The 19,965-nt window shown below is 38.5% G+C and overlaps 1 protein-coding gene across 1 annotated transcript; it reads right to left on the minus strand.

The window, feature by feature from the left end:
* Positions 1–598: 598 nt before the first annotated feature.
* On the minus strand, positions 599–19,458 carry LOC137259065 (arrestin domain-containing protein 17-like). Its single transcript, XM_067796778.1, has 8 exons — positions 19,317–19,458; positions 11,676–11,805; positions 10,335–10,457; positions 9,180–9,394; positions 7,475–7,657; positions 5,024–5,233; positions 4,087–4,252; positions 599–2,751 (listed from the first exon to the last, which is right to left on the minus strand). The coding sequence occupies exons 2-8, from the start codon at positions 11,788–11,790 to the stop codon at positions 2,519–2,521; spliced, it is 1,245 nt and encodes a 414-aa protein (XP_067652879.1). The 5' UTR covers positions 11,791–11,805; positions 19,317–19,458; the 3' UTR covers positions 599–2,518.
* Positions 19,459–19,965: the final 507 nt, after the last annotated feature.

The following is a 19,965-nucleotide window of genomic DNA, read 5'->3' on the forward strand; positions in this document are numbered from 1 at the left end:
GCTCATAAACAAGCACATTCAGTACAATTGATGACATATAGGTTATAACATTCCTAACTCTTAAATCTCAACATTTTAAAAACTGCTGATAAAATTCACCTTAGTTCTTGTGAACCATTATTGTGATAAAATAAGCCTGCAATGGAATAAATAGTACACTGCCTAAAACAGTAGCTATAGCATGATTGTGATATATAATGATTTATACGCTGCTAACTAAATGCATGTAGAAGCACCGCTAAAGATACAAAGGGCACCCTCCACCAAATGAGCCATGTATACCCAATGAGGCGACACAAGTTAATGACACACTGGCTGCTTTCAGCAACAAAAACAACCTGAAATGGGAGACTACAGTTACATATTGTGGAGAGCTGCCCATTAGAAGGTACACGCTTGATCCATTAGGCTGGCAGTTTCCTACAAACACTGCTGAACATAAAACAAAGATGGTAAGTGCTTGTTCTTGATAAACATTAAACAAAAAAATGCTCTATTACGGAAGATGTTCCTGCAATGAATGTTTCCATTCACATCCTGCTTCATTTCAGTCAATTCATTACTGTCACTGAAAAACACCTTCCTTTTTCTTCTGAAATTTTCTTTTCTTTGTAGTTTGATTATCTACATAATTTTCTTCAATTGGTCCATGCTTGTTTCTTCCATCTTTCTTCATTTTTTGTCTCACTTCTGCACTGTTGTGAGAACATTATGAGCCTTTTCTAAAACAATCATCATATGACCCCTTATCACAGAACATCCTTTATCATGTGACCCTTAATCACAGAACACCATGTGACATGTTCTTCAAAACACTCTGTTCCCATCAAAGCCACACTGAACATTAAGCATGTAGTTGTTTGACATGATGTGCCACACAATCTGAGACCATCTTCCTATAATCTCTTACTGGTTAATAATTCTTAATCACTTCTTAAACTCGACCTCATCAGTTTTGTGATCACTCTGACTTTTTCCTGTAACTGATTCACTTCTAACAAATAAGACAAATTCATACAATTTTAACAAAACAACAGATATTGGTTATCTTTGAACATGTCACTCGACAAATGTAACCTTCAGTCTTTTGATCGAGTCTGATCATGCTTCATCAGGTCTTCATCACAGCCAATTCGATTGGGTGTTGCCTGGACACACAGATCTATCACTGACAAATTCTTCATCAGACAACACATCCATACTAGCCACACAGAAGTCATGAATGTCACCTCCCAGACGAGACAAAGCACTGTGTAGTATCACAACGTCCCGCCCAAATGTGGACGCTTACTCCCATGAATCAGATCAACAGGCAGAACAATATCATCCAGCATGCAGCATTGTGACAGTGATAAACTCCTTCACTAATTAAACCCAGGATGTATGTCTTTCATGAACAGATTCATTCCAATATATTTTTATGCTTCAGATTGCCAGGGCTCCAGTCTTTGATGGCGGGTGTTATTTCTGTACGAAATTGATCACTCGACTTCAGAAACAAGTCCGTCATTGTCACTTCAACACATCATCCCCATATATTGGAGTCAATCTAAAGTTCTAGAGATTCAAATCAAACCAAAGGGATTTTTCTTGAAGACAAACCTAAAACTTCATGCTCAAAAGTTTAAAACTTTCACATGAAACAACAATTTAACTATATGCAATTAGTATGTGAACTTGAACAAAAAAATCAAACTTTTATATTTGATAACTTTTAAAAGCAAATTTTGTACAAATTAAAATGAAAGTAAAGTTAAGAATAAACAATGGAACTATTATCTATAACTGTTTTACAACACAAAATGTTGTTGCACATAGCTGTGAAACAACTGCATGCTGTTTTTGGCTATAAGTGTTATACAACTGTACATTGTTTTCAAATAAAATCATTATACAACTGTTTCACATACACGATGTATGTCTTGCTGTTCATCCAGTCAAAGGTATTTATTTCTATTTGGTGCAACTACTTCAGTTATGAACATGTATTTGTAAATACACAAATTAGTATGGCTCAGTACAAAATAAGAATCAAATCAGGAGATTTCTGAGGTTCAAATATGCTGCTGAAAGTTCTGTTGAACTGGAATCTCGCTCACACTATTTTCCAAAATAGTTCATAACTTTATCCATTCCCCCAATTTCCATATTCCATCCCATCACAGTTCATCCATCCTATTTTTATCTTCCATCCCATCCTCATTCATCCACGAAACTATTTCAGTCTTACACCATATTCATGTTTGTCCACCCTATTCATCCCACCCATTCCAAAACAGTATATATATAAAAGGCATTTGTAAAACTTGAATCTACTGTCTCAAATTAAAAACATATACACCCCTTAATATAACATACGCCTGACCCCCAAATAGGTCCCATGTGTAAGTTCCACCTCAGTTTCTTGGTATTTGCCAAACAAACTATTGATATACATAAATCACTATATTTAGGTGTATGCCCAACCCTCAAACAGCAAAACCCCACACCACAGCCCTACCCTATTGCACGACCCCGGCTATATCTGGTTGTAGGCTGGGGGTGGAGCAGTGGGTTGTGTGGTGATGGGAGCACCTGGTGCCCCTGGGGGAGGTGAAAATCCTGAGGGCATGCCCGGCGTTTGGGAGGTTGGGTTCCAGGTGTAGTAGGGGTAGGATGGTGCCCATGCAGACAGGCCACTTGTGTGAGCATCGTCATTCTCGTCTCGAATCTCAGTACGACCAAACACACTTTCTTCATATGATGGAGGGGCTGAAAAAGAGGTTTGCTGACGGTGATGTCATGAAATAAACAGTAAACCATTTTGGACTTTCTTCTGAATGTCAAATATACTGGGTTAAGCAATAATCAGATATCCATCAAGGATCATGATTACAGAGACTAATTCTAACTAGGTATATTACCCATACGGTTTGATGTAATTCATCTCCCAAAAATCATACTTACACTAGTGCAAGAAATATGGCCTGACTGTCAGCCTCAGATGTGCTAGATTTCTGATGGACAGTCTAAATTTACACCTAGTGAGAACAATGGTCTGGTAAAAACTTTAGATGCAACACACATATAGTACTAATCAGCATATCATGGTGTCTGGTCTGGATAATCCATTTTGGCCTGGTACACTTTGAAGTAACCAGCCCTGATGTCTGGCTGAGGTTTTGGCTTACTTCATACACTGATTTACACAAGCCATTAACGCATGCCACTTACCCTGTTTTTGAAGCAAAATTTTAGAATTATTCAGTAACTGTAAATTGTATGTTCACATAGCCACAAAACTACAGCCACACACAATCAAAAGAGAGTGGTAGAGTTCTGTTGGGTGAGTGAGTGAGTGAGTGAGTGAGTTTAGTTTTACGCCGCACTCAGCAATATTACAGCTATATGACGGCGGTCTGTAAATAATCGAGTCTGGACCAGACAATCCAGTGATCAACAACATGAGCATCGATCTGCGCAATTGGGAACCAATGACATGCGTCAACCAAGTCAGCGAGCCTGACCACCCGATCCCGTTAGTCGCCTCTTACGACAAGCTGAGTCGCCTTTTATGGCAAGCATGGGTTGCTGAAGGCCTATTCTACCCCGGGACCTTCACGGGTCGAGTTCTGTTGGAGGCAGAATTAGATGTACTTACATTCACAGTATTGCATGTCCGATCCATTGTAGGTGAGACTAAATGTACATACATTACCTATAAAGCAGTGGCTCATCCATGTCAGCAAATCTACAGCCACTCACAATCACAAGAGAGTGGAGCTGGTTTGTTGGAGGCAGGATGAACTGTACTTACATTCACAGTAGGGCATGGCTGATCTATTGTAGGTGACATGAAAAGTACTTGTGTACCTGGCTCATATAACTTCAAAACTACAACGCTCACAGTCACAGGAGAGTGGAGCTGGTCTTTTGAGGGGGGCAACATTAGATGTACTTAAGTCCATAGTATTACATGTCCGATTCATTGTGGATGAGATGAAAAGTACTTGCCTACCCAGCTGATAAAACGTCAGAACTACAACGCTCACAATCACAGGAGAGTGGAGCTGGTCTGTTGAAGGGGGCAGGATTAGATATACTCACGTTCACAGTATGGTGGCGGCTGATCCATTGAGGGCGGGGCTGAAGGCACGGAGGGGCTGAGGGCAGGAGTGTAACCAGGTACTGCCTGTGGTTGATGTAGAGGTATGGTACCAATGATGATTCCTCGCTCTATTGTGAGAGTGTTCCACCCCAGATGAACTTTCAGCTGATGACAGAAAACACAACTGCTACCAACCGTTGTCCTGACATCTCAACATCATCCGTCAAGTCTGTCTTTTCTTGACTTAGAATTACTTGATAATATTTATCAAAATGTGACCAACAAGATCACTCAACAATAAAACAAGAAGACATGGTCATCATTGTCCCCTGCAAAGTCTTCTGTAGCTGTTTGGTTCCTGTTTTTTGACTCCACCATGACATTAATATCCTGAAAACATACCACATTTGGTTTCCCTATCTACAATGTTTACTGAGGAAATCTGTAGTTTGTACTAAATCAAGAAATGGAGTGTGTTAGTACTCAACAATATTCTAGCTATGTGCTGACGGTCTGTAAATAATCGAGTCTGGACCAGACAATACAATGATCAACAGCACGAGCATCGATCTGTGTAATTGGGAACCAATGACATGTGTCAACTAAGTCAGCAAGCCTGACCACCCGATCCTGTTAGTCGCCTCTTATGACAAGTATAGTCGCCTTTTATCAAGAAATGGATGAAAAAGAACATAACTCTGTAACATGGTTTTCGTTTTTGAACACAGTCAAGGCATTCATGACCTGAAAACACATAAAATTTGGTTTCCCTAACAATAATGATTTTTGAGAAAATCTGTCCCCATCATCATGGACTGACAGAGCTAAAACCCATTTCAGATTGGTCCATCTCTTAGGACAGACTGATAATTCTAAAAAATAACTTTAAATTAAGGTAAATTACTGAAAAATCAAATAACAATGTTAAAATCTTACTGCAATAATGTACTGAATATCAATGATGCTACATCCTTCCAAGCCCGAGGGGGGAAGCGCTGGAATAATGCCTCCCCTGTTGATGTGCTCCTCCATATTCTGTTTGATACGGCAGGGGTGGGAGAGGAGATCAAACTGGTCCAGTTTTGTGTGCTGTTTTGGGTTGCCCGAGGAAAAGATGCTGTCAGAGAATCCAGTGTATGTCACAATCTGAAACACGATATACTATTGGAGAATACTGTGTGACACTCCTATACATGAGTGTTCAGGCTAAAAAGCTTACACATTTTATGGGCAATTTCTGTAGATAATGGGAGGTAACTCTAATTAGTTTCTTGGAATGTATTGTCACATGCACACACACAACATGCAGACACAATGCCGATGCATGTGTGAAGAAAAGGCGATACTAAATGGAATGGAAAACTTTCTAAATATACTCATGGTAAAATTTGAAGCAACACCCGTATTTTGAGACAAGGCCTATAATCGAGAACACTTATTCCATTTTAGAAAGATAACGTCAAATCAACAAAAAAGTGTTGTCTACAAAGTATGCACATTTTATTAAAGAAATGTCAGCACTTTGCCAATTCCATCATGTCACATGGAAGTCCATCATGTCCTGTACTGAAATCCACTGTTAACGTTTCTAGGGAACGTATCTTTAGCGTCAGTAGTGGGTGTATCCACCACGAGCCTGAACCATCTCTCGACAATGCCATCTCATTGATACAACCAGAATACACTTGAACTGCATTGGCAGATTGTTCCATTCATCTGAGTTCGCGAACATTGGTCAGGGGCCGATCTCTCGAGGAAATGCTCCTCCCAGTGGCATCCAAGATCTGGACTGACACTTGGCCAGTCGAGGGATTCGATGTTGTGCTGCCTTTTGAGGTCAGTGATCATCCCAGCATGATGGGGTGGGCATTGTCATCCTTGTAGAGGTAATCAACGTGAGGATTGGCATACAAAAACGACAGGAGAGTGTTCTCGATGATGTCACAACCATACTTCTCTGCATCCATCGTGCCTTGGATGACTTTGATGTCTACTACCTGGTCATGACAGAAGGCTGCCCACACCATGACTGACCCACCACCTCCAGCTACTGTTGTCAGTATGTTTTGAGAGTTAAGTGCTGTGTTGGGAAGACGTCTGACCTGTAAGCGGCCATCAGCAACGTACAGATTGGACCTCGACTTGTCAGACCAAATGACATGTCGCCAAGTGCGCAAATTCCAGTTTAGTCATGCCTGTGCCCAAACCAGACGAAGACGCATGTGATTATCGGTCAGTCGGGGTCGTTTCAAGGGACAAGCTTGTAAACCAGTGGCTACAAGATGTTTGTTAACCAACTCCCGCAACACATTTACTCCTGTTGTTTGCTGCCACCACTGACAGAGTCGATTGGATGACCAGAATGGTTCCTGACGTGCCATACAAAGTAAACGTCTATCATCCCTCAAATTGGTCATTTTGACACAAACTTATCCAGCGGCGACCTTGACTTCACCAGTTGTACAATATTTTTTAAGCAATCTGCTTACAACGCTATGGCAAACATTAACACGTCTTGCAATCTGACGTAGGGACATGCCACTTTGTCTCATGCCCACGATCTGAAATTTGGTAGCCTCAGTTAACTGATTACGTGCCATTTCAATGAATATCAAACCTACTCACTACTACCCTCAAAATTGATTTTTCAGAGATATGACCGTGCACGCATTTTCTCTGCATGCGCGTGAAAACCACTCAATGCACATGCATATGGTCTATTCCCTGAGATAGCCAAATTACCAGTCCATGTCACACTGCTCCTATAACATTGTGTATATTACACTATTTCCACTTATATCATATCAATTCAGGTGTTGCTTCAAATTTTACCATCAGTATATGAAACATTTATTTTCTGTTTAACTGATAAGCAACAGTTGCAGACAGTATATGTACTTCTGTTTGATCTTTCGTTTGCATCCATTCTGACTAGAGTGTATACATTCAGAAAACGTTCAAAATAAGAACATAAACAGAATAAGAATGAATGCCAAGAATAAACAAATGGATGAAATGACTTCTATGTACACATCTGTGAATGTAGTCTACAATGAAGTAGTGTCCCGGAATCCTATACTGTCAGGAGATCCCATTTTTGACACCCTGGATTAAAACATACTGTGCTGACTGATCCCATTTTTGTTTGACAATTTGGAACAAAACATACTGTCAAGAGATCCCATTTTGGACTACCAAGAATAAGATACACTGTGCAGAGAGGTCACATCTTTTTGACAATTTGGAACAAAATATGCTGTGAGAGATTCCAGTTTTGACAATCTGGAATAAGTTATACTGTGCTGACAGATTCGGTTTTACTGTTTGGTACACATTCACCTGCCGTCAAGTAGCCTACAAGAACACTTGCTCACAAGACATACTGACCTGTCGAAGTTCAAGTTCTATTCTCTCCACATTGGAGTCAGACTTGTTGTACACATCTACAGTAAACACAATGGGCTCCCCTGGGACATAGCCTGTCTTGTTGAGCAAAAGTCTCCCTGTCACGACCCCGGATGAGCAACAGCAAGATTCAACAGTCTGTTCCTGCTCACCTTCAATTGGCATCTGAAGAACACAGTACAAATACATTTATCTTACCTCATACATACGTGTCATTTCCTGATTGGCTAAGCATTCTTCTATTAATTTCAACGTACCCCACTTACAAGCAAGACACATTTCAATGTATACCGCTGCCAATGGCAACTCATTCGGAACTTTGTGGTAGTACTTCTTTATCACAAATAGCATTGAATCATGCATGATGCACAGAAATTACCCATGTTTTGCGAGTGCAAACTGATGGAAGGGGAAAACTCTAAATCTGTTTTTCATGCGTCGTCTCCAAATAGCTATGAAAAGATTTGCATTCCAATAAATGAACTTTGACAAAACATTCAAATGTAAATATTCAGACTTTACTGAGACAAAAAACAGCAAGATGCACAATTCGAATCATTTGTTCACACAAACTGGCTGAAGGGTATGATCTGACACCCATACTTCTAACAGTTAAAAAAAGTTAACATTAAGGTGTTTGGTAAGATAAAGATGTTGTTCATTGGTCCCTCTGGCTTAGGGAACATAAACATAGAGGGTACATCAACACATGCCCCACTTGTGACCAGTGAACAACTTATAATGTAAAACGGTATGACAATCTATACTGAATGTCTAGAATATGACCTATTAACCTGACATCTATCACACTATAGAGTGATTACATCAATATATGCCACAACAAATAGTTAAAAAAGATTAAACCTATTACAGTTTGCATCATGCATTTTTTTCATACCATCTCAAAGCAAATCTTCTGAGCTATAAAATTATGAAAGACAGGACATTTAGCAAATGTAATTGTCAGTGATCTGCCATGCTTATAGATGGCGTTACGCAACTCTTGTCATTATGTCTGTTGTTTAACTGTTCTACTTACACTGTACTGCAAAAATGACATTTCAAAATATCATCTGTACCTAAGTATTCATATTGCCATGGGCATTGTTGAATGAATACAGCCCTAGAAACATTTATATTTTAGTTTATATTATATTCATGGCCACATAACTAATAACTCCTTAAGACAGGAGTCCTGTATCTGTGGGATACTGACATAAATAACGTTTTAAACTTCAACATTCAGATTTACCATTTTTGGCATCTCTCTATATGCAGTACATTAGATACACAGAGTCCTATTCCATAGAAGCTATCATAGCACTATGACTGTCCGTACCTCCTATACATACATTTACGACAGCTACGATACTGTACTAGATATTGTTAGGGTACTTAGGTACAGTGGCACACATAAAAATCACTTGCTCTGATAATTTTTCCACCATACAGGCTGATTTGTCTCTTCATTTCTTAAATAAGCAACGTAATTAATTTTGGAAAGTCAAGTGGACACCTGTACAGCATGATATACAAATTTGCTAGCCTGACAAAAAAACACTACACTGTGACATCAGGTTATTTCCATCCCTGCAATGATTTCTTTGCGAAAAGGGGTCCAGGTCAGTACAATCAGATAAACACCAACAAGATCCTATTTGCTATTTGCAATCAACCAACTACTTACAGATGCATTACTGATGAAATTGAGATCGAGATGATGTATGACTGTGAAGGGCCTCTTGGTGTGCTCATCAAACTTCCAGGGTCGATCTATGGTTGCTCTACAGAAGTAGCGCACGTACCCACGGCGGCCCTCAAAGGATGACGGAAGTGTGGGCTGTAGGGCCAGGGAGAAGGGGTATTTGTGTAGGCCTGCTGGGTGTTCCACTGATGCCTGACCTGGGAGAGAATACAAATCTGTCAGTATGTAATATATTAGTATATTAGTAGCTGGACTGCTGGTTGTTGAAGGCTACAGTCAGGTATGTTCCCACTATATGACAATTGTCTCATAGTCAGGCCTGTTGACAACTAATTTGCAATGCTAGAAAGTTAGGAATTTGTCAAATCTTTCTATTATTTGCAAGCAGATGAAGTTGACCTCCCATGTCAGAATGAATGACTTGGCCACTCTGAGACAGTAAGACATGTTATAACCTCATGGTATGAACCCTTTGTTATTGGTTTTGTTTGGTTTGTTTAAAGCCACACTCAGCAACAGTCCAGCTGTATGGTGGCAGAAAGTAAATAATATAACCTGTGTCAGACAATCCAATGATCAACAACATCAGCATCAATCTACACAATCAAGTCAGTAAGTCTGACAACCCAAGCCCATTGGTCGCCACTTACGACAAGCATGGGTCGCTGAATATCAAGTCTAACCCCGATCTTCACAGGTTCTTTTTTGTGTGACATCCAGGGACCAAGCACATCAACCTGTCCTTAAGCCATGCTACTGAACATTTATTATCCCGAAAAAACCCTACATATTTCCATCATGCTCCCATGGTTCAAAGATGGCAGCACCTACGGTGAAACCAACAATCAGTATCAACCGAATGTCCAATGTGACAAACTTGAGCATGCATGTCAGAACATGTGTGTACATCATTTAGATCCAAACAAGAAGTATTATTCATACACCATTTAGGAACTTGATATGTTATCAAAATATGAGATGTTCCAACATTGACTTGTAATCCATGTTTCTTAATCAATATTCGTAGTAATTACAATTTACACAGAATCTTCAGCAGCATACAAGCCAGAGTCTGTTGTTCAATGCATGTTAAGTTCGATGATCTGTATCCTATCCTAAAGCATGGGAGTGTCTTACCTGTCCCGTACAGTTTGATCTGATGTTGGATGTAGCCTTCATTTCCACGGTAGTCTGTCTTTGTCCTACCATGTTTCACCTCCCAGTGGGCCTTGGCACGGCCCTCGAAGTAGATGACAATACCTGAAACAAACGTTAAACAAATGAATTCTTACACCCTGTTACTTTTTGTTATATTTGTTTTGTTTAGACTGTTTGTTTGTTGAGCCATACTCAGCAATACTCCAGCTATATGGTGGCCTGAGTCATATAAAATGACTAAAAACACATTCAAACTTACCTGTCACTTTAAACATTTACAGGTATGGTACATATTATCAGTCATAAAATTTATGACTTTTTTGGAGGTTTTATAAGGTCCAATCAAAATTCTAAGACACTGTATAAACACATATAACACATAAGCAGTTGAAAACAAACGTTGGACCAACAATCAGAGGAAGATACTAAACTCCTGCACCAGGAAAATTTTGCAATGGACATTAATAAATATCCACTATCATTATATCATATCAGGATTGAGGCATGACACACCTCAGTTTTTTTACATGTGTGGGGGTCATCTTCTATAAAACGTCATCAAATAATCTTAGAATAATAAAACTATCATTATTCAAGACTAGTACAAACAGCTTGTGAAGAAACCTGGAAAAGAATAAACAAACACTTGTCCTTTCAGGTGTTCAGGTGTCAATCTTAAAGTACAAAATGTCCCTTAGGCCAACATTCTCGATATCTACTGGGTTATGTTCCGATAAATTGCCACTACACCCTGGATGCATCTACGTGTCAGCCCAATAATTTTACTACCTCCCTTTGCCCTTTTTACATTAGCCAATCAGCTAAGCCACTGTTACAACCGCGCTTGCAGGCGTCAACAAAGATAGTGGTTGCAGATGTGAAGGTTTGTTCTGCATCATCTGTGTTGCCAAGTCAAATCGGTTAGATAATTTAAGAAGTGAAAGTGACTTGTGATTGGTACATTAAACTTCAAAGCTTTAACACCTGACTGTGGACAAAGGAGGTAACAAATTCTTCGGGCTGAGCCATAGGTGCATTCAGGGTATAGTGGAGATTTACGGGAATGTATACCCTGGAGATATTGAGGATGGTAAGCCCATAGACCGGATGATACTTTTCACCACACTTTAATATTTGCAGTTATACTTTAATTGTAGCATATGACACTTCTTCTCAGTCTTCTGTAATGCAATGATCTTAAACACGACTTTCCCTATCCCACAGTTTGTGACTTATTTGTGACAAATTCTCATCTGGCTCCAAAGAAGAGTTTGGCACCTTCGTACTTATATGACTTCAAAAGATGACAGAGATACTCACTTCTCATCTTCATGGGCTGTGTAAGTTTAAGGACGACCTCTCCCTTGACATGCTCCCCAGACACAAACACGCCACGGTCATTATCAAAGCGGATCTCGAACCTTTCGAGCTTCATTTTTATAATATTGGTCTGGAACAATCAAACAAAAGAAGAAATGACCACTCAGATGTAACCAGTCATGAGAGTAAATGACTGTTGTTTCTTCTGTATGCTACAGTTCATGAACCTGCCAGAATATTAGTCAATAAAATACATACATAAATTGGTTGAAATCCCACACTTTAAGATTGGTTCATTACCAACAAGCAATTCTAAACAAGAGTCATCAGAAGATGACATATCCCCTCAGCCCCCACATATTTGAAAGGACAAATCATCTGACAGTTACTCATTGTGTTTTTAGACCAAGTCTGAATTGTTTCCATGGAATTCATGAAAAATATAAATGTCATATATCTGTAATCAGAAAAAGTCACCATTTCAAGATCTGTCTCATATATCTGCCAAGATCTTTTGAAAGATATGAAATGGTTTTTGAATTGTGCTCTGGAAAACAACTCCGAAATATGTTCAGTTTTGGAGTTGTGCTCCGGAAACGAAGCCATCACTACATTTTGAGACTAAGTCCGAAACATTTCCATGGAAACCGAGAAAATGAAAAATCACAAAAACCTGTAAATAGCAAAAGGCACCACTTTGGGGTCTGCCAGACATAATCTACCAAGTTTTGCAGAAAAATATTGAACGGTTTTTGAGTTCTGCTCTGGAAACGAAGCCCACCCCACCATTAGACTAACATCAAAATGTTCCTTAGAAAAACAAAACAAAACAAAAATAAAAATGCCAAAACTCTGTAAGTAGCAAAAGGCACATCTATAGGTTGAGATTATTATATCTGTCAAGTTTGGTCTAAAAATACTGAACACTTTCTCAGTTATGCCCCGGAAACATTATGATCATGGACAGACGGACGGACAGACAGACGAGGCGTCGACTATAAAAATTGTGGTTCTCTGTTGTTGCGAACACTGCATTTGATGAAACCATGAGAGTTCAAGAGTGTTTTTGAGAAATATTCATATATGTCTTTTCAGCAAGTGAAGTGAATTTTCTTAGAATTTCACACATTCTCAGGCCCTTGCAAATTCCAAGATATGTTCCTTTTTCACACACAAAATCCAAAATCATTTGCGTTCGATTTTGAGTGAATGTGATCAATTGCTTGGGTAGTTTGGTTACTACAGTCAGTCTTTGATTTTTTCAACGAACTGTGACACTACTACTTACTTGGCTAAAACAACACACCTCTCCCTTTAGCTACTTATCGAACAGTGATCTTTTCTCATGATTTTTACTAATTCAGTGTATAGTTTATTGATGCATCTTTTACATATGATTTGAGTAAGTGAGTACTTAAACCATTAGGATACCTCATCCACCCTCAAATCGTTCGAGATTTGCAACTTTCACTGACATGCATATTTTCCACAGAACATTTGTTTTATTTTATTTTCATTCACTTACAAGGAATATGTACAGTAGGTACATTGAGTATGACACCATAGATATGCCAGCTGAACTAATGATGGGTTCTTTATTCATGTCACATAGCACAAATGCGCTACAGCTGAAATGGTAAGGATGCTGGCCCAACATAGCAAACAGGGTGTGACCACTGGCAAAATCTGACAACCAAATTGATGTAGCGTAAGTTTCTAGGGAACAGTAATACTCCAATTTTATATTTTCATTTCAATGTTCACCTTTATATTTCCTGATAAAGTGACAGCACTCCATGATTATGCAAAACAGTGTGATATGAACATGATGAAAGAAACACTGTTCACGATACACTCCGAATCAAGTTCCATGACACATAGTGTTTGTTAAAAGCATAGTGAGGAGACGGTGAATGTTTTTGAAGACAATTTCTTTACATTCATACATACACAATGTTTGAAGGATACTTCAAAACCTGATGACATTAGGCAAATTGACATGGATAAGACCAAACTGCATCCATTTCTTATCTTGTGCAGGTCATATTTTTGTAAATTCTGAATATTTTGACAATTGTAAATCAAATTCTGGACTTTTATTGTCATTTTCGGTATACTTGGGGGTCAAATAATGGCCTCTGAGAAGAGCACAATCCTCTGCAGGTGCAATGACAATAAACATAATATGCACAGGGTGAAATCTCACACTAAGTTTCCAAACACCACCAGAATTTCATTAACATCAGTGCTGTGAAACGTTGACATTTACCTCGTTAATATTTTTCATCACTACACCCCTCATCCTTCATCAGTGCTCTGAACTCTGAACAATTTGCAGAATAAAAGGGCAGTTGAGTGTGTAATTCATGACAGCTATATCAAGGCACTGCTTACAAGCACCACAAGGTTTGCTGCTTAAATCATCAATTAATTATGTGCATCAATTTTTAACAACATAATTGATGCTTCCAGCTATACAGCAGTCACCTACCTGTCATGACAGAGTAAACATGTCACGTACCAAACAAGCCTCTATCTGGCCAAGGGAAGCAACTCCCACACAGCTCAATGGAGAAATGTCAGTATGTCAGCAAGAGAGCATTCTAGCAATGAGCTGGGCATGCAAGAATTTTGATTATCAAGAGTTACTGTATTACACTACTGGCTGGTTTGACAAATCGACAATGTCAAATGATTTAAGGTCTGCATTTACAGTTAACACGTTGATTCATGTCTATGGAGCATTTTAAAATTAGATATTATCTGTGAAAGTTACATTTTTCAGCTTTGTGAATGTATGATATATTTGCTAATATACAGAGTTGTGTTTCATTGCTAACATTTAGTATGTGTAACTACTTATGAAATGTATAACTGTAAAAGCATACCTTAGGGGCTGGAAAGGACTCAACAAGTTTCAACATGAACACTGGTTAAGCCTACAGCAGTACTCATAAGGGCTGAGCCGGGTCCAAATTTTTTACCTTGGCACCCCTTGCCTATTAACCCTACCCTGCCCAAATACCCATTACGTTAATTCCTGACATCAAATTTGCAAGAAATGGCAATATATGATGATAAAATTCTGGAGTTTTTCAATGGCTTAACCATGTATTATATAATCAAAAGAAGTGACTGTGAATTATATATAAATCTCCAAAGACAATACAACCTATAAATCATGAAAGAATAACAGATTACATTGTTCAATCCATTAGTCATATGATCACAACGGGCCTAGTATTGAGAAGGGTACCTGGGATCACACTTTGTCAGTCAAGAACAGATTTGAGTGTTTTTGTTGGGTTGAGAGTTCCAAACCCACTGTCAAATACGTATGTTCTTACTTCATGTTTTATCAACAACAAAAGGAGGAAAAAGCCTGTATGTCTTCTCATGGATCAGCTACAAAAGCCTCCTTTCACAGAATCAGAATGTTTCCACACAAAATATGGCAAGTTGAGCTATGAAACTCAGGGTCATCCACTTTTCTTTACAAACCAAGCCTTATTCTTTCAGAATGGCCCTTTCAAATGTTAATAATGTTTACAGGTCAACAAACCAAAACCTGTTATAACATATTAAAAAAGCTCCAATAATGGGGTAATTCAAATGGCCATATTGTTACAAGAGTGTATTTTCTGTAAATTGTATTATTGTCGAAGTGATGATGATTACTGGGTCACGATGTTTAAAGTTTTGAGTGATGGTTAATATGGGTCACATTTCGTATCATAAAAGTTCAATGCTATTAGTATTTTAGCGGCAGGCCTTTAAGGTAGTGCTCTTGAGTTGCCTCCCTTGACTAGTTGTGTTTACTTCCGGGAGTCTGCAAAAAAGTTCAAAGTTGGTGGTGATGTGGTCACAAAGTGCTCGAATATTCAGGAATCAGCGACTGTGAATACATAAGGCTGGTTATTGTGTTGATGACACACACAGACGACTCTTGGAATAACTTAAGTACATCATTCAGCCTACCTAGACTCTGCCACTTTGTCAACATCGACATACATGACCACTGTCTGACTGCTCGCTATGCAACATTCAGAATAACTGTTTTTCACTGTAAACCAAGACTTTGGTGAATTGATATTATACTTGTGACCCATTTCTTTACATTTGATTCTGCTGCATTGTACTATAAACCTCTATTGTGAATCTTTGTATCTTGCTCTTTGGTCAATACATAATATTGGATATTTTAGACTTGTCAGTGTCGTATTTTACTGGTTCTGAGTGGATTTCCTACACTTTTTCTCAAGGCAAATTATTAATCGTAACGATATGAAAATGATGCATTACGCCACAAGTTTTGATAACAGGTAAACACAAGGACTACTCTGAATACACTCTGGCCATTACAACATGTCTATGTAATATGTAGTGAAACAATATTAATAATTATTCATGTATACTCCATGTTTACTATCAAGGAATTATGATAACAAAATGTGTCATTGCTTAGGACGAAACATTTCAGTAATTCTGAAAAGCAGAAGGGAAATACATCACAAACAATGTCGCTTATGCTTATAACTATAGGCTTATGACATAAGTGGGCCATGGTAAAATGACACAAATTATGCTAATGGGTGGCCTGGATATTTTAATCCATGTTGCTCATCTCACTTAGGTAAGCAATGTACTCGTAAAACATTCTCTTAAAAATATTTGATTCTAGTGCCAATGCATTATTTACTGATTTCATGAAGGGATATGGTTCAAGCAACCAATACAGGACTGAATTGTAACAAGACGTGTAAGTACCAGAAAAACGTTCTGATGTAAAAAGAAAAACTTTGACGCACTTCACTGCAATCTAACTGTTCTGAAAAAAGCATGACCATGATTTGTTGTTTAAGGCTGCACTCAGCAATAGTTCAGCTTATGGTGGTGGCCTGTAAACAATTGAGTCTGGACCTGACAATCAAGTGATCAACAACATGAGCAGAAATATTGTGAGGACACATCTGTGAATATGCATCATAGTGGCATGATTGAGTGAGTTGGGTTCTACACTTGAAAACAATATTCCACCAATATCATGGCAGAAGATACAAGAAATGGGCTTCAAACAATGTGCTTATGTGGGGAATCAAACGCAGGTCTTCAGATTGACTGGCAAGATGCTTTAACCACTAGCCTACCCTATCCCCTCCATAGTGGCATAAAGAGATGGGATGGTATAGCGTTTTCTAGCCTAGCATCTAGCCTCTGAAATGAATGTATTTTACAGAATAAATGCTTCAAAAATAATTATCATAAACATTATAAAAATGAGCAGGAAGACTTTCATGCTCAGAAACAGTTGTCATTGTAAAATAGATAACAATTCTAACCAGCTCTCAAGGCAGTGCTCTTTTCACATCACAAACATCATCTCTATCAGGAAATATATCACTACTCAGTCTGTCGCAACTACTCCTTTCTGGACTCGATTACTGCAAAGGCCTCATTGCCGAAGCACCATAACTGTCACACCTACACCACAGAAACAAAAAGACAACAGCTCAAAGTGTCTCACTTACAATCACATAAGACCCATTCTGAAGAAACTACATCGGCTACCAGTGATATACATACTGAAGTTCAAAGTCCTCTGTCTGACTTCAGAGCATCTCTGGCACTGCTCCATGACACGATTGAAGTTTACTATCCCCCCCACATTGCTCTGTTACACAAAGCTCTCATCAGTATAAGAACTTGTAACTTTTCTTGTAGCATTCATACTTTCCATACTTAAACTCTGACTAATGATAGTTGTAGCACTACAAGAGCTTTGTGAACCAGGGCCCAGGACACTCAGATCCTCAGACCAAAACCTCACAGTTCCAAATGCAAAGACAGCTTGCTAAGGACAGAGTGGAACAACCTCCCATTACATGTGAAAGACTCATCATCACTTAAAAGTTCAATCATTCCATAGAACACTAAATAGCTTTCTGCTTCAACAAGCTTTCTGTGCCTGAGCTCTGAACTGTGTGACATCCAGATCTTGTATAAAGTTCTATTCCTGCGCTTAGAGCATGCTGATGCATTGAACACTACACTATATGAATAAATTTGTCATTATGATTGTAATCTCCACTTTCCACATAATCAAGACTTGAATGGGTTTTCTTGGATATATTTGTTTCAGGATTTCTATGGCAGATTACATGGTTACAAAATTGTTCAAATACAGAATTGTTAGGTCTCAGCTACTCAACTGACTTGGTTGTATTTTAGCCACAGAACTGCAAACAGAAAAACATGAACTATCTTGCATTTGTACCTGATTTTCTTATAATAAGATAAACGTATTCATCAAAAAACATTTTTTGTAAATTTTGTAATCTTCTGATCCTAGCAAGTTAAGAACAGAGGAATGAAAGGTCTTTCACTGATGCCCCTATAGAGCAAAGAGTGGCAACTGTCAAGAAGACATTTTGGTTTGTTTTAGTACATGAATCTAAAACAACCTTAGTTCATTCAATGTTGTACTCGTGAAGGTCCCTATTAGACCTAATCTTCAATAACCCATGTTTGTCGTAAGAGACTAATGGGAACGGGTGGTCAGGCTCGCTGGCTTGGTTGACACATCATCCAAGCCCAGTTGTGCAAATTGATATGCATAATGTTGATTACTGGACTGTCTGATCTAGACTTAACTATTTACAGACTGCCACCATATAACTAAAATATTGCCAAGGGTGGCATAAAACTAAACTCACTCATTCAGAGATACTAAGATTGAGTTATAAGAAGAATGTATTACTACTCTATTTAAATTCAAACAGACACCATACTCTGCAATTATTCGAGAATGAGAGCTGCATTTTACCTAATCAGCATCTGATGTTAGCTCTAAATATGCATCACACACTAGTACTCAAATTTAATTTAAAATTCCTAACTACATTCCATCACTGAAATACCTTAGTTGTGCATGCGAAGTTAAATGAAGCAAGATCATTCATCAAATAGCTTTATAAAGCTGACCCACATTTCACTGATAACAGGACCAAGAAAAGGGAGGTGTTCATGTTCATGCTGAGTATTTGGTTACTATAATACATGTAATAACACAATAAAGAGCTTCAGGAAAGACTTCCGCCTGTTTCCCCCATTAAATCTCATTCTAGTCAAATTATATCAATCACCAGAATATATGGTACTCATCTGAAAAGAAAGGGTTTTAACAAGTTGTTTTAATTGTATCTCAACATACTGAAATAAATATTCAACTTCAAAAATATATAATATTACATGGTCTCTGGGTGTCGTCTGCGTATCCACCCGAGTGTTAAAGGCCATGAACTTGTTACATAACACAGGGTCATAAATGGCGCCTTGACATCGAGATTAGTTCTGCAGTTCTAGTTTAAAACGAGAATATCTCGGTCTTATTTCGCATTAAGTAGAAGCCGAGAAGTAAAAATTACCCATTTCCAGTTTAATATTAACACGTACCTCGCCACTTTCTGCTTACATCATCATCGTGTAGTGAGTTATAAAACCTGTGACAGACGACAACTTGTTGACAATTCGTGACTTGAGGGCCTGTCAAACACCCAGTGCCGATGAGTCAAAATACGAGTCCTATTCATCTACTAAACGAACTGCTTTAAGCGTATACGCGTTATCTATTGTTTTACTTACCAGGTTTTCTATGTGTAAATATCACCGGTTAACCGTCATGATATCAACCTTGGAAAGAGATATTTCACTCGACAAAAGAATGAAATTTCACTGTCCAAAACACAGGATGACAGTGACACTTCCGGTCCAGATACCAGTTTTCGGTTTCGATTATCTCCCTTTGTCCACACCCTGTAGCGTGCAAAGCGCTATTATTTAAAAACGTGTTGTGATTTGTTTTAGTGTGTGGTATTTCATTTCATTTCTTGGGCTGACGAGTGACATAGGTGGTGTTACCCACGAAACACCGATTAATCAAAAGACACACAGATATGTAGGTTAAGAACAACCATTGGTTAAGAATAAACCAGGGGGTGAACGCTATGTACCTTAGCAAGGTGTAACCCGGGGACTAGACCAAAATCTTGTCTCTGAAATGAACATATACAAAAACACCACCACCACCACCAGCAACAACAACTACAACAACAACAACAACAACAACTAAACAAACAGAAAAATAACGATTGATAAATTATGCCTATTAATTGTAAGTAAATGGAGCCAAGAGACTGTCGTCATTTCATGTCTCATTTTCATTTCATAAAACTGTGGTAATCTAGACTTGCCACATATCAAAGACTTATGCGGGCTGTATTGATCGTGGAGG

Source organism: Haliotis asinina, chromosome 12, assembly GCF_037392515.1.
Source record: "Haliotis asinina isolate JCU_RB_2024 chromosome 12, JCU_Hal_asi_v2, whole genome shotgun sequence".
In the NCBI taxonomy this organism is placed as follows: domain Eukaryota; kingdom Metazoa; phylum Mollusca; class Gastropoda; order Lepetellida; family Haliotidae; genus Haliotis; species Haliotis asinina.

Bases quoted from the DNA above. Each gene is read 5' to 3' on its own strand.
- LOC137259065 (XM_067796778.1), bottom strand. From the start codon at position 11,790: ATGAAGCTCGAAAGGTTCGAGATCCGCTTTGATAATGACCGTGGCGTG. The intron at 7,658-9,179 runs GTAAGTAGTTGG...TGTGTTCTTCAG, and splicing joins ATTTCATCAGTAATGCATCT to ATGCCAATTGAAGGTGAGCA. The intron at 2,752-4,086 runs GTGAGTATATCT...CCTCTTTTTCAG, and splicing joins GCCGCCACCATACTGTGAAC to CCCCTCCATCATATGAAGAA.